Source organism: Brassica oleracea, chromosome C3 (genome assembly GCF_000695525.1).
Source record: "Brassica oleracea var. oleracea cultivar TO1000 chromosome C3, BOL, whole genome shotgun sequence".
In the NCBI taxonomy this organism is placed as follows: domain Eukaryota; kingdom Viridiplantae; phylum Streptophyta; class Magnoliopsida; order Brassicales; family Brassicaceae; genus Brassica; species Brassica oleracea.
The window spans coordinates 38683774-38698009 of record NC_027750.1 but is presented as its reverse complement, the minus strand read 5'-3'; the positions used below and the strand labels follow the sequence as shown (position 1 = coordinate 38698009).

The 14236-nt window shown below is 33.0% G+C and overlaps 2 protein-coding genes across 2 annotated transcripts in view; one reads left to right on the top strand and one right to left on the bottom strand.

Moving 5' to 3' along the window:
• LOC106332587 (ADP-ribosylation factor GTPase-activating protein AGD1) overlaps positions 1–3925 on the top strand; it is an 8462-nt gene extending 4537 nt beyond the window's left edge. Inside the window, exons 5-18 of the mRNA XM_013771061.1 lie at positions 531–593; positions 669–713; positions 800–865; positions 950–997; positions 1105–1200; positions 1298–1339; positions 1477–1680; positions 1744–1875; positions 1954–2265; positions 2343–2657; positions 2731–2858; positions 2947–3043; positions 3106–3602; positions 3679–3925. Of these exons, the coding sequence (XP_013626515.1) occupies positions 531–593; positions 669–713; positions 800–865; positions 950–997; positions 1105–1200; positions 1298–1339; positions 1477–1680; positions 1744–1875; positions 1954–2265; positions 2343–2657; positions 2731–2858; positions 2947–3043; positions 3106–3602; positions 3679–3793 (2160 nt within the window). The 3' untranslated portion in view covers positions 3794–3925. The remainder of the gene's footprint in view (positions 1–530; positions 594–668; positions 714–799; positions 866–949; positions 998–1104; positions 1201–1297; positions 1340–1476; positions 1681–1743; positions 1876–1953; positions 2266–2342; positions 2658–2730; positions 2859–2946; positions 3044–3105; positions 3603–3678) is intronic.
• Positions 3926–4238: 313 nt separating this feature from the next.
• Positions 4239–7772, bottom strand: LOC106335539 (pentatricopeptide repeat-containing protein At5g61990, mitochondrial). Its single transcript, XM_013774083.1, has 2 exons — positions 4715–7772; positions 4239–4569 (listed from the first exon to the last, which is right to left on the bottom strand). The coding sequence occupies exon 1, from the start codon at positions 7744–7746 to the stop codon at positions 4813–4815; it is 2934 nt and encodes a 977-aa protein (XP_013629537.1). The 5' UTR covers positions 7747–7772; the 3' UTR covers positions 4239–4569; positions 4715–4812.
• Between the last annotated feature and the right edge of the window lie 6464 nt (positions 7773–14236).

The window sequence follows — 14236 nt, the reverse complement described above, 5'->3', positions numbered from 1 at the left end:
TTGAAGCTCTGATACCAGTTTGTTGTAACAATTGTGAGAAGAAACAGATGCGGAAACAGAAGAATAAAAGCGATGTAACTACGACACATATATTTAACGTGGTTCACCCCTAGGGCTATTTCGCCCATCAAACTTCGATGATAATCTCGTCTCCTAGACACAACAAAATTGTTGAGAACGCTTTCTCTTCCAGAGCCTCCAAATCAGCTGCTTCAGATTTCTTACCTGACAATGGTCCCCAGATGCCTTGTTGCTTAGAATACAGAGTGCAAGTTTAAGGTTACTTAGAATATAAGATATATATAGTAACATCTCGCATCTAAAACCCTAGACTAAACAGACTCATGGGCTTAAGCCCACGATCAGATGTAACATCCATAATAACTTGATGCAACGCTCTTGATGCAACCGAATCGGTATGATGTACGTGATGTAACATCCATCACCTAGATGTAACATCCAGATTCAAGACATATCAACAGTTTTGTTGAACAAATGCATAACTAACTAGCCTATGATCGATATATCAGGTAGAGCATATTCTGAATGACCGGTTGGTTCAGTTTGTGAATGTTGATGTCCAAGAAATTAAGGTACACTTGTACTAATACATCCTTTCAAATTGCTTCCGACCTTATTATATTCATCTTTTAATTGTCTCACACCAGGAAGCACGTAAACGCTTTGACAAAGCCTCCATTACATACGATCAGGTGTGTTAACTGACTTCATAATATCATGTCCCCACTATTTTTGAAAAATTGTATCTTCATTTTATGTGCATCTCTGAATGAAACAGGCGCGAGAGAAATTTCTTTCATTAAGAAAGAGTACGCGACTGGATGTGGCTGCAACAATCGAGGAGGTATGCACACACACATCCTCGAGAGTCAATAGATAACATTCACTTCTTTTTCAAAACTAATGTTGGTAGAGAGGCATTTTTCAGGACCTACATAGCGCAAGAGCGGCATTTGAGCAAGCCCGGTTTCATCTGGTAACCCGGCCACTTTTATTTATTTATTTCTAATGCTACTAGCGATTCGCTTATTGTAACCGTACATTAAATTAATGTTTGCTTTGCTTCGCTTCTTCCTGGCACAGGTTAGTGCACTATCTAATGCGGAAGCTAAAAAGCGATTTGAGTTTTTGGAAGCAGTCAGCGGGACATTGGATGCTCATCTCCGTTTCTTCAAACAGGCAAGCTTTACTATATTTAGAACACAAATTAATAGCTTTGGTTTTACAAGGAAAACCTATGTTACCTAATTCGCTTTCTCACAAATGATTCTTTCAGGGATATGAGCTACTACAACAAATGGAGCCTTTTATTAATCAGGTATTGGATAAATACACAAAAGACTCCTTGTACCATATGATTCTTTTGATTTTTATTTTCTGCCGAACGTTACGTTTCTTATCCAAGCAAATGCAAATTTCATGAGCTATCTGTGTTTGATTGTAATTTGAATGCAGGTGTTGAGTTATGCACACCAGTCTAGAGAATGTACAGACTATGAAATGGCATCACTTAACGAAAGGATGCAGGAGTACAAAAGGCAAGTTGATCGAGAAACTAGAAACTTAAATGGTTCGCCAGCAGGGGATGGCATGAGACACAACTCAAGAAGCTCACAAAAAGTCATTGAGGCTGTCATGCAATCTGCTGCAAAAGGAAAGGTTAGAAAATGCCTCTGAGGCTTAAGACTGCCCTCCTATCTTTATACTGTTTTTGTCCTACAGGTTCAGACTATAAGACAAGGGTATCTGTCTAAACGTTCGTCAAACCTGAGAGGTGATTGGAAAAGAAGGTTCTTTATCCTTGATAGCCGTGGGATGCTATACTATTACCGCAAGCCATGGAATTGGTCATCTGTAAGTTTCAAAGTAAAAAAAGAAAGAACCAATTGTGCTTTTTGATCCTTCCCTGATCGACAACGTTTGAATCTTTAGGGAAATGGAAACAGGTCTTCTGTTCACAAGAATATGACTTCAGAAAACAGTCCTGGGCTGCTAAGTCGGTGGCTGTCTTCTCATTATCACGATGAAAAACCAGTTGCACGTCTCACTGTGAACCTGCTTACCTCAACGATCAAAGTTGATGCGGACCAGACGGATCTAAGATTCTGCTTTCGGATTATTTCGCCTACAAAAGTCTACACATTGCAGGCAGAGAATGCGCAAGATCAGATGGACTGGATTGAGAAGATAACTGGAGTTACTACTTCTTTGCTAAGTTTCCAGACACCTGAAAGAACAATCATGGTGAGGTTTTTATGTGCTGAATCTTTTATTGTCTGACCCCATTATCTAAAAATATCATTTACTTGCAACTGTACCAGCGTCTTTCTACAATGGACGGAGATACTTTCTCCGCAAGTGAGTCCGGTTCGGTAGCAGATCTATATGATATCGAGCATGCGGAAATTGGAGAATCCACTGTGGAAAATAATCATCACCGTTCGAGGTTCTCAGGGTGCTTGCAGCAACATGATATGATGGCAAAGCCAATTGATGTCTTGACCAAAGTATTGGGGAATGAGAAATGTGCGGATTGTGGTGCTCCTGAACCTGATTGGGCCTCTTTGAATCTCGGAGTACTCATATGTATTGAATGTTCTGGTATACATCGTAACCTTGGTGTTCACATTTCGAAGGTCAGCCATTGGAACTCTTCCCATTTATTTCTACAAAGTTGGTATGAAGTATATTCAAACTTGTCAAGTGCAGGTCAGATCGCTCACGCTTGATGTTAAAGTATGGGAACCATCGGTCTTGACGTTGTTCCAGTCGTTAGGTAACGTATATGTAAACTCAGTGTGGGAGGAGTTGTTGAACTCAGAGAGTAGATCTTCAGGGTAAGTAGTGGCTACGTATTCTCATCAGTTGTATCTATTTTACACACAGTCGTTAACCTTCCTTTTTTTTTTTTTCTATTTTATTTAGCACTCCCATGTCAGATCGACCAACAAGAAAGTTTCTTGCAAGGAAGCCTGGTCTCAGTGATCCCATATCTGTGAAAGAGCTGTTCATCCATGCAAAGGTATTTAAATCGAGAAAAAGTTTTTGTGATAAAATCTCATGTCTGTCCATTGCTAATTACAGTACTCAGAGAGGATATTTGTCCGCAAAGAAACAGACAGCCAGCATTTTCCGGCAGTTTTCCAAGAGATTTGGGAGAATGTGCGTGCCAACGACAAGAAATCAGTTTACAAACACATTGTTTGCTCTGAAACAGATGTGAATGCTCTACGTGGACAAGCAACGTACACGGTGTCTTTGTCCTTATGGAAGATGATGCAACTGGAAGCGAAGGAGGAAACACTTAAAGCCAAAATCAAGAGAATTGAAGAGGAGTTTCAGGAGAACCCTGAGGGATATTCTGACTCGAAAATGGAAGGGGAAGAAAGTATGGTCAGAGAAGAAACTTCAAAGGACTGCTCTTTGCTTCACCTCGCTTGTCTTTATGCTGATATCAGTATGGTGGAGTTGTTGCTTCAGTATGGTGCAAAGATAAATGCAACAGACTCAAAAGGTCGCACTCCACTTCACCACTGTATCATCAGCAGGAGATATGCAATTGCAAGGCTGCTACTTATGAGGTAAAAACTCCATATAAATTCATCACTCTACTACTTTGACAAAAGTTATAAGTGTGGTGCAATGATTCAATCACAGGGGAGGAGATCCAAATGCTGTGGATAAAGAGAGTAACACACCGGTCAAATATGCTTTAGAGACAGAAGTCAATGACAGCGAACTAATTGCATTATTAACAGACTCCAAAAGATGATAATATCTGCTGAAATAAAAATAATAATCATTTGATTTGCTTTATCACTTTTTAAAAAGCAGAAGACGGTACAGCACTAGAAAAAATGTTGCTCTAATTGAACACTTTTCGCCTGTTAGTTCGTTTTGTCCATGAAGAGCCTAGGAGAATACATGTAGATTTTCTTTGGTGCTCTGCTGTACATATGGTCTTTTTTATGGGGTTGCATGTTCTGTAAGATGGAAACCTCTGTTTTTGTTGTTCGTGTAATGAAAAGACAGACACGGCATTGTTGTGTCTTCTTTATGTTTTCAGACTGCACTTTGTGGTTTTGCACATCCGAGAACCTGCTTTGATTGCTAGACAGATTTTCAATTCATCAATAAGACAAATCCGATATTATTTTCATATGTTTGGAATGTGGATCGGATCCTGTGTTTATAGAATGTTCTTTGTTCATCAATTCTTCACCGAAAATCTGTATTTGCAATGTTAACGACTTCAATGTAACATTCAGTACATCTTTTAAAAAACCTGAAAATGCAGATTTAGTGACGCAAAACATGGTCCTCTTCTCTAAGAAATCGAAAAACTGCGGTTCATACAGCTCAGATGTGTCTCCCAATCATCATCAACTCCTGAGTCATCATGATGACTAGGTGAAGGCAAATCCTTTCTGAATCAAATGCAGAGAGTTTCTGGGCAGACATACGCTTTTCCAATAACAACTGGAAATTCTCAACGGCAACTGAACAAATAAACAATGACATATCATGCCCACCCACAGCTTGCCTTACCTGTATCCAGTCACACAACGAAAAAGTTTGACATTCAGAGATAGACTGACTAGATTCGTCTGGTGATACCAAGTTTAAGAAGATCAAAAAAGTGAAGAGGACGAAGCTTTTAGAGAATAGATCAGGTTAGGACTAACGCTACTACCTTCGCGCAATTTCAAGTCGGTCAAGACATTTGCCATAAACCAGCCGTCTCTCTTTTAGCTACATTGAAGAAGGAGGATTTATAACTGCTTTTGGCTTTTATGGAGCAGCATCTGCTTCCATTCTTTCGTTTGAGGAAGTACCCTCATTAATCAACTCAATGACACTCGAAGAATCGGGAATATATTTGAGACGTATCATGTTCTCCATAACCTTCTCAGCTGCCTCCATTCCTCCCACTTTAGCAAAACCAGAGAGTATAGCCCGGCATGTCGATATACTTAGCTTACACCCGTCCACAGCAGCGTTCTTGGCAAACATTTCATCCACGAACATAAGTGCTTTTGTCTTCATCCCTTCTTTCAGGAAAGCAGTAATGATGACACTGTACATTATGCTGTCTGGTTCAATTCCTGAGGCAATGGCCTCGTCGAATATACCAAACATTTCCGATCTCCTACCCATTTTATCATACCCGTTTAGAAGAGATGTGTAAGTTACAACACTAGGCATCAGGTTTGCCTTCTGCATGTCCTGCAATAGCTCCTTTCCAGCTTCCAAATTTCCTTCCCTGCATAAATAATCTATCATGATGTTGTAAGTTACGTCATTGGGCTTGCCGTGCTTATCAAGCGAACCGCCCATCACCATATTTATCAGTTTTGTTTTTAATTCTGTTTTTCCGAACTTCAAAACCCAGTTGATCAAAGCATTGAAGGGGGCGGTAGAAGAACCACAACCCATCTCTTTTGTCTCGAAGATGGCTATAGCTCTTTCCACATCGTTCCATCTGCAACACCCATCCACAAGTGTCGTGTACACAAAACTGTCGGGAGCTAATCCCTTTGGTTTCATCTCGTCAAATAACCGAAAAGCCTCCTCTAGATCTCCATATTTGCAACAACCATCTATGATTGTACAGTACGTCACTGCATTAGGGGGGAAACCTTTTCCTGACATTCCGTTGAAAATTTCTTTAGCTCTTTCGATGTCACCAGACTTGCAAAAGCCACCAAGCAACATGTTGTATATGATGACATTAGGAGTCACACCTTCTTGAACCATCTCATCAAAAATACGAGAAGCCGTTTCCATATTTCCCAACTTAGAAAAACCATCAATGAGTGTGCCGTAAGAGAATACATCAGGTGCTATACCCTTTCCACGCATTTCCTGGAAAATCTCCTCCGCATCGTCTACTTTACCGTTTTTAACGAGACCATTCATAAGAACAGTGTATGTCTTAGCATCCCCTGGAATCCCTTGTTCAACCATGGATCTGAATGCTGAACACGCCTCAATTACTTTTCCCTTTTTGCAGTACTCACTGATCAGACCCGTGCACAAGACCTTATTTGGAACCACACCACATTCCACCATCTCTTTCAAATATTTCTCTGCGGATGCAAATTCCCCTGCTTCTATATATCCACTGATAAAAGCCCCGTAGGTGAAAGCATCAGGCTTTAATCCGTTTTCAACCATTTCAACCAGATAAGACCTTGCTTCGTCCGTCCTTTTGGCCTTTGAAAGACCAATTATAAGGGAATTGTAGCAAAATGTGTCTGGTGCAATCCCTTGTTCCTTCATTTCTTTCAGCACCCTCACTGCATCTCCAAACCTACCTTTCTGGAGAAAGGTTTTGATCAATGTTGTGTATATAACCACATTGGCTCTGCAGCCGCTTGCACCCATCTCCTTCACAATCTTATAAGCTCCATCGATATCCCCAGAAGAACACATGCCCTTAACTGTTGTACCATAAGTATATGGAGATATGACAATGTTCCTCGTTTTCATTTCAACAAGTAACTCATAACCCTTTAGTGCATTATTTCCTTGAACGTATCCCTCGACCAAACTAGCAAAAGCTCGAGCACCTGGTGTCACTCCAGATGCGATCATCCCATCAAAGAGAGCCTTTGCCTTCTCCATTGCTCCTTCCTTTGACATGACACAAATAAAAGAATCATAAATCTTAGGATCAATGTTCATCCCAAAAGAAACCATCTCATGGACTAGTCCATTTGCAGCGGCTGCATCCCTCCCCTTCAGTAAACCCTCGATCAGTATACTGCAAGTGAAATTATCAGGAAACACACCGAAACTATTCATCTCTACCACCAGCGATTTAGCATCATCTAGTCTCTTCCGCTTACACATCCCATCTACAAGTATATTAAATGACTGCTTCGATGGCACCAATCCTTTGATAATCATCCTCTTCTTTAGCTCAAGAGCTTCATCCACATCTCCCTTCATACACAACGCTTCGTTTACCAAGCCATACACAGCCACACTCACCATCCCAAACTTTTCTTCGGCTTTAAGAAGAACATCTTTTGCCAGCTGAACATTCCCACCTCTGCAATGGGCAACAATCAACTTTTCATAAATGTGAACATCAAACACTACACTTCTCTCAGCCATCTCATTATACACATCCCAAAACAAATCCAGACGATTCATCTTCAAAAACGCATCCAACAAAACGTTACATTTTGACGAATCAAGAACCAAATCCTTAGTGTTTGTAATCACAAAAGCAGCTTCGTCTAAAAACCCGTTTTCAATATACACATCAATCAAGATCCCGTATACAACAACTCCGCCGCCATCACTCAACTCTCGCGAACATCTCGCAACCGAGCTCAAAACCTCAGATACAGGCCACTTCCTCTCAATCATCCGGATTACAACACTACGAGCTCGCCCTAAACTACCGAAGCTACACAAACCTAAAGCGAGAAACGAAAACGAATCAAGTTTCTGCTCCGTGACCTTCTGAGAATCCACCCAATTGAAGAATCTCAGAAGCTTAGCGGGATCATCGACGCGTTTTGATCGCAAAACGGAGAGAACGACGTCTGGGTTTATCTCCGCCGCGAGATTCGAAGACACCAAGGCGTCGCGCCAGTTCGCCTTATTGAGGATTCCCGCTATTTCGGCTGATGCGTCGGGAGGTTTCCCGATGTGAACGGACAACGATCGGAGAAGTAAACATCTGCTCCTAAACAACGTTGAGCCTATCATCTCCCGATACCGGAGATTCAACAACCTCGTCGGCGAATATTAAATCGAGATACAAAACAGTTATTAAAATAATATATATCCAGTAGGCCCGTTTAATTTGGGTCTTTGGGCCCAAACATTTACGGGGCCACGTAAACAAAGCCTTTAAACCGCCAAAATGTGTGTCCGGTAGTTTGGAAGTTTAGATCATTGGTATGAGTGAAAAAAAAATATAGAAGTTCATTGGTATGTTTATTTTGCATTTCCACGTGATTTAACGATTTTGATAGAAAGTTTTAAAATATGGTTTTACGAAGTGCTACGTTACTATTGTCGAATTAAATAATAATATTGTCTAGGTCTCAAGAAATTTATTCATATATGGAGAGGTTATGGGAGAGATATGATGAAGATCCCCACCCACTAGACTACTAGAGTGGGAATTTCAAATGGTGCATGAATGTGTTTACCCAAATACATAGTGTATGAAATGCGTGGTTTGACCAAGTTTCTTTCTTATTTTGTTTTGATATGAGAGCCAAACCAAATCCAGAAAAGTCGACGGGTATGGGTAAACATGAACTAACACTAAAACGTGTCATAGTTAATTCCACGACAGTGGGTGTATAAATACATGACAGGTTGAAAGAAATCGTGTGTTTAACTGCGTTTGTAATATAGTTAGCGAATTTTTAAAGGGATAATTATTATTCATAAAACTCATCTTAAAAAATATATGCCAGATCCCTTAAACAATCACTTTAATCATTAAAGCCTTGAGCATTAGCATTAACATTATGCTCTATATATTCAATCAACAATTGCTACAAAAACATTTAAAATAGCATTTATTATACGCTAATGCTCTCCAAATGCTGTCATATGAATTTTTAGAAAACTATTTGCATTTACAATTTATAAAATTAAGAAAAATATATAATTAATTTGTTTTATTTAACAAAAATCATAAAAAAAAATTATATCCATAAAATAAAATTTTGATTTCTAAATTAATTTACGACAAATTTTTTTTTTTTAAATAGGTATTTCACATTTAAAACATAATTTAATTTATTTTAAATGTGAAATATTATTTTTTTAAAATTTATATTTTAATTACAAAATTTATTTTAAATAATATTTTTTGATATAAACATATTTTAAAAATTATTAAATTAATTAATTAATTATATATCTTTTTAATTGTATATGTTAATATATTTATATATATATATTAGAAATATATTCATTAAAAATAAATATGTTACATATTATATACTAATTTTTATAATAATTTTAAATAGAATATTCATACTGTTCTACCAATCATCCTATTAAACTGTTTAGCCTGCAGGATACAGCTCCCACAGCATACAGCTCCTGCAACATAGTGCTTCTATAGCATACTACTACTGCTTTATCATTTGCTCTGCCAATCAAGGCCTAAAACTACTACTAATTGTGGCTAATTAGATTAAATATTTTTAACCATGGAGAGAAGCCATAAACTATGGATGACAGTTCTCTGACTATGGATGAAACTTTAAAGTAAGGATGATCTTGAGATTCTTGAGTTGTAATCATTTTAATATAAATTTTAATATCTTAAAAGTTATAATTTTAATTTATAAATATTTTGTTTAAATGATTTATTTTTAATTTATTTATTTTAAACAATCCTTTTGAAGTTATAGTTTTAATTTTAATTAATAATTTATAAATATCTGAAAGACAAAACTATTGTTTTATCGGGATATATATATAACCAATCATGCATTACATTTTTGAATATACTAACATAGACAAGTAATTAGTTTGGATGTGAGTTCAGTTCAAAAATCACTGAAAACATAATGGCTGATGTAGGAAATCAATACTTCACAGATAAATTATTGTTAAATGGTGCTTTATACTATTGTTACACTTCTCCAAGTTGATTAAACTTTCCACAACAAAATAATTTGAATGATTGTGTTGGAAGGAAGGAAGCAGTGACTAAAGAAAACAGCTTAACCAAGCACGACTAAAAATCATATTAGAGGGAGTCATCGTCATTAGATACAACTAATTATTATTGTTTATGAAACCCATAGACCCAAGTTGGCTCAATAAACGGGTGCATTCCATTTTAATAACCACTAAGTTGATTGATAGCATAAAATAATAATTAGCTTCCGTTGCAGTCAAAGAAAACGATTATAAGTATTTGTTTTCTTAAAGTGATGTTTAGTCAGAAATGGCATATCTTCATTTTTTTTTCATTAAGAAAGAAATTAGCAAACAGTTATATTATGAAAAAGATTAACTACTCTGTCTAACCAAAATAAATATTCCTGATAAACTTTAAAACCAAATGTTTTTTCTTTTACATTCCAAATTTACATAAGATCTGTAGATAGCTTTTGATTTCTAACTCGAGTTCAATATTATAGCGACGATTTTAAATAGTATAAGCCGACAACATTGAAGCATCGTCGGTGGGGGGAGAATCCGTATTTGTTACAGAATTAATAAATTTACTAGGATACGACGAAAAAATTATATAAAAATTATTTAATAAATATCGGATAGAAAAAAAATTATATTATTGATCGAATTAATATATTTGTTCCTTAAATAATTTTTAAAAACTTTTTTGTTAATTACATAATTTGTTTACTAATGAACTGATCTCATTTTTAAAAATATTTTAGGTCAAAAAATTATCTATCGCATAAAAACCTAACGTTTAGGCCGAATAATCTCTGCCTACTATTTGGTTATAATGAAACTATGCCAGCTCGGTTTTATATCATGATTTAGCTATTTAAAATTTAATTATAGTTATGAGAAGTTTACGTTCACGTGTCAATCCTATTTTCGATATTTTTCTCATTTTTGTGTCATTTTGGTTATTGATCGATATAAATATTGATTTTTGAGTTTATTCTCATTTCTTTATTTTATTTTGGCCTGAGATTTAGAAAATGTTTAAGATTCAAAATTATTAAATAGATACATACTTAGGTTAGGTTAAGATCTGCGCCTTGTGTAGAATAAATAATTATTTTATATTTTTCTGTATATATGAAATAATAAAATAATAATTATATATTAAATAACTAAGAAATCAGTTACTATTATCAAATGACCGCTCTTATTTATTCGCAATCATTTTAGAATAAATAAATCAAAACAATCAATCTTATCTATCGTATATGATATATAATTAAATTTAAAGAATATGAAGTATATATATATATTAACATAAACACCTATAAAAAATTTAAACATTGATCACAAAAGCTTATGTGAGACTTTTAAATGTTTTAGTAATTTATACTAGTTTTGAAAAATTCAAAATACAACATATACAGAAAAATCTAAACTTTTAATATATGATTAATGTAACTGTGTAATTTATTTTAATAGTAAATAATTAAACAAAAATGATAGAAATCATACAGATTATCAGCAAATCTTCATTATTTAAAATCATTAATTACTATATATATCATAATCACATTAGGTAATTTTGTAGGTTTTATTTAAGTAAATAATATATAATAAATAGTCACATTGATTTAGTTAATATCATATGATATCATATAATTATTATTAAATGTTTATAGGGAGATATAAAAATCGAATTGGACCAACATATTTTTCAATTTTAATTTGAGGCTGACACGTAAGACTAATTAACTATCTAACTGATTAATACATAAGCAATAGATTTTTTTTTAATTATTACAAAATTGAGGTTACATCTTTTCAAATATTTTTTAATTAATATATAGGTGATATGGGATAGGGGATTTCCGTCGTATTTTGGTCATAATTTGACCCGATCAAATACAATTATTATGAAATTATTCATAATTATTAATTAGACGAACCTAACCACAAGGACGGGAGGCTCGACACGTCACAAGTCGGCAAAATGATAGAGGCCACTCATTTGAAACAAAAATAAAAGAATAAGGAGTATCTAATAAAAACATCATATTATCATTTTCTAATTAGAAAGTACACTAATCTTGAAAATAACTCTAGCTTTATAGATAAATTCTTGAGATAGTATCCTACTATGTTACAGTAAATTAAATTATTTTGCTTACAGGTCAATCATTGGTAAAATCTTGAAAATTGTTATAATTTAATTGGTCAATGACTTTTAAATTTTAATTAAATCTAAAATAAAACATAAATCTACAACCAGTTAATATCACTTTCAAAATAACCAAAATGATATTACAAACAACAGATTGTGGTTACTAAATGTCAAAATTATAAAAAAACAATAATGCCTAATTGATTATTTTTATTTTTATAAGCTATATAAAATAACGAATAGAAAATAATTTATGGAAATTGACATAAATAATTTTATATTCTTATATAGAGGATTATATTCGATGAAAAAAGAGAATTATATTCATATATAAAGTATTATAATAATTATTAATGTTTTATAATGTTATGTATGATTTATATATCATTTATAAAGATTAAAAAACCTTTATAAAATTATTTATCATGGTTTACAAAATCATTTTATTGTAAATTTAAATTATTTATAAGAGTTTATAAATCATTTGTAAAATAAAAATAGAAATTAGATGTTGAACTATAAGTTACTTAAGTTACTTTTGTTTACATGTCGATGGTGAAATGTTAAGAAGATTATTATATATTTTTTTGGTAGATGATTTTTAATTTAATTTTGTTTTAATTACATAAAAATAAAAGTAAAACTAGAAATAATTAATATCAGTTGCCAAATAACCTAAGGAAAATTGGCACAAATACCACATTCATAGTTTTACTTTCATGTTTACACTAAGAACAAAACTTAGGTTCACCCCATAGGGTGAACTTTTAAATTCACCTCTCATTCTAGAACCAATCAAATTGCCACGTAGATAATTAATTAAAAAATATTAAATTTATTTTAAAATAACTAAAAAAAATAATGCTAATTTTAACAACGCTGACACCGCCATCTAAACCGTAAACCCGAAATCTTAATTTTTTAACCCTAAACCGTAATTCTAAAACCCAAACTCTATACCCTAAACCCAAATCCTAAACCCTAAAACCAAACTGTATATTCTAAACTCAAATCCTAGACCCTAAACCCAAACAGTAAACCTTAAATCCAAACCTTCACTAATCATTTTATACTCTTAGGGTTAACTAATCTCGACTTTGAGTTTAGGATTGAGGGATAGATAGGGTTTTTGGAATATGAAATTTATGATTCTAATAAATATATAAATAATACTTAAAAATATTTTTAAAAAATTTAAAATAGTTTCAAACATAATTTTTGATTTTCAAAAAGAAATTTTGAAAAAAATAAAAAACAAATTCGAAAAAAAATTTATAAAAAAGTTCAAATTTGAAAAAGTATAATTCGAAAATATTTTAAAAAAAAAATCTTTTTTTTTTAAATTTAAATAATGATTTTTTATATATATAAATAACAAGGGTATAAGAGCTTTTTGCCACTTAATGAAGAATGTATTTTTAAAAATATTCTTTTAGTGGTGGTGAAAATGAAAAGTGATACCATGAAAGTGGTAAACATAAAATTTCTCCATAATCTAAATACTTTTACAAGTAATGATTTATTGTAATTAATTGATGGAATTATAGAAAGAGTAATAATTTTTTATTAATTATGTATAGTTATAAATTACATAATCTAATGAACGAAATTTTTATATATAAATCACTATAATAATTTTATATTTTACACAAAGAATTATATCCGTATAAGTATGTAATAACTATTAATGTCTTATAAAATTTATACATGCTTTATAAATCATTTATAAAGTTTTGGCAAAAATTTATAAATCATATAAATATTTTTCTGAATAGTTAAATTCTATTATTATGGATTCCAAAATCATTTTATCAGAATTTAAAATTATTTGTAAGAGCATATAAATCACTTATTAGAGAAAACTAGAAAATTTTGGAAAACAAAGATAAATTTACAATAAAAAAATGTTATCCTTTTAATTAAAAAAGTTAAAATTAATGTGATAATTATGTATCAATATAAATGCATGATTATTGCAATGTAAACTGAAAAAATATTCAATATATAAGCTATGAAGAGTGGATGATTTATATTCAACCAAACATGTGACAACATTGCAATCATAAAATGTTTTGAATTTTACTCAAAGAGACCATATATAGTAAATAAGGTAATGTGATGGTTGAAAAAGGATTATAAGGTGGGTTTTGGTTTATTTATGGTATGGTTTGGCTTGATATTTAGAGAGAGAGATTTTTTTTTTTGAAAAAACAATTATGTAAGAAAATTATGATGACATTAACAATGCATGTTAATATGTGATAAAAAGAATAAAATATAATGAGAGAAATAAAAAGAGGTTGAAGAAGATGAATAATATGCGTAGGAAAAGTTAATATGATAATTACATATATAATTATATTGAAATTTGTTATTATTAAATAGTAAATACTCATCATTTATTTTGCCTCAATTTTA

Coding starts and splice junctions, on each gene's coding strand:
- LOC106335539 (XM_013774083.1), bottom strand. CDS start 7,746: ATGATAGGCTCAACGTTGTTTAGGAGCAGATGTTTACTTCTCCGATCG.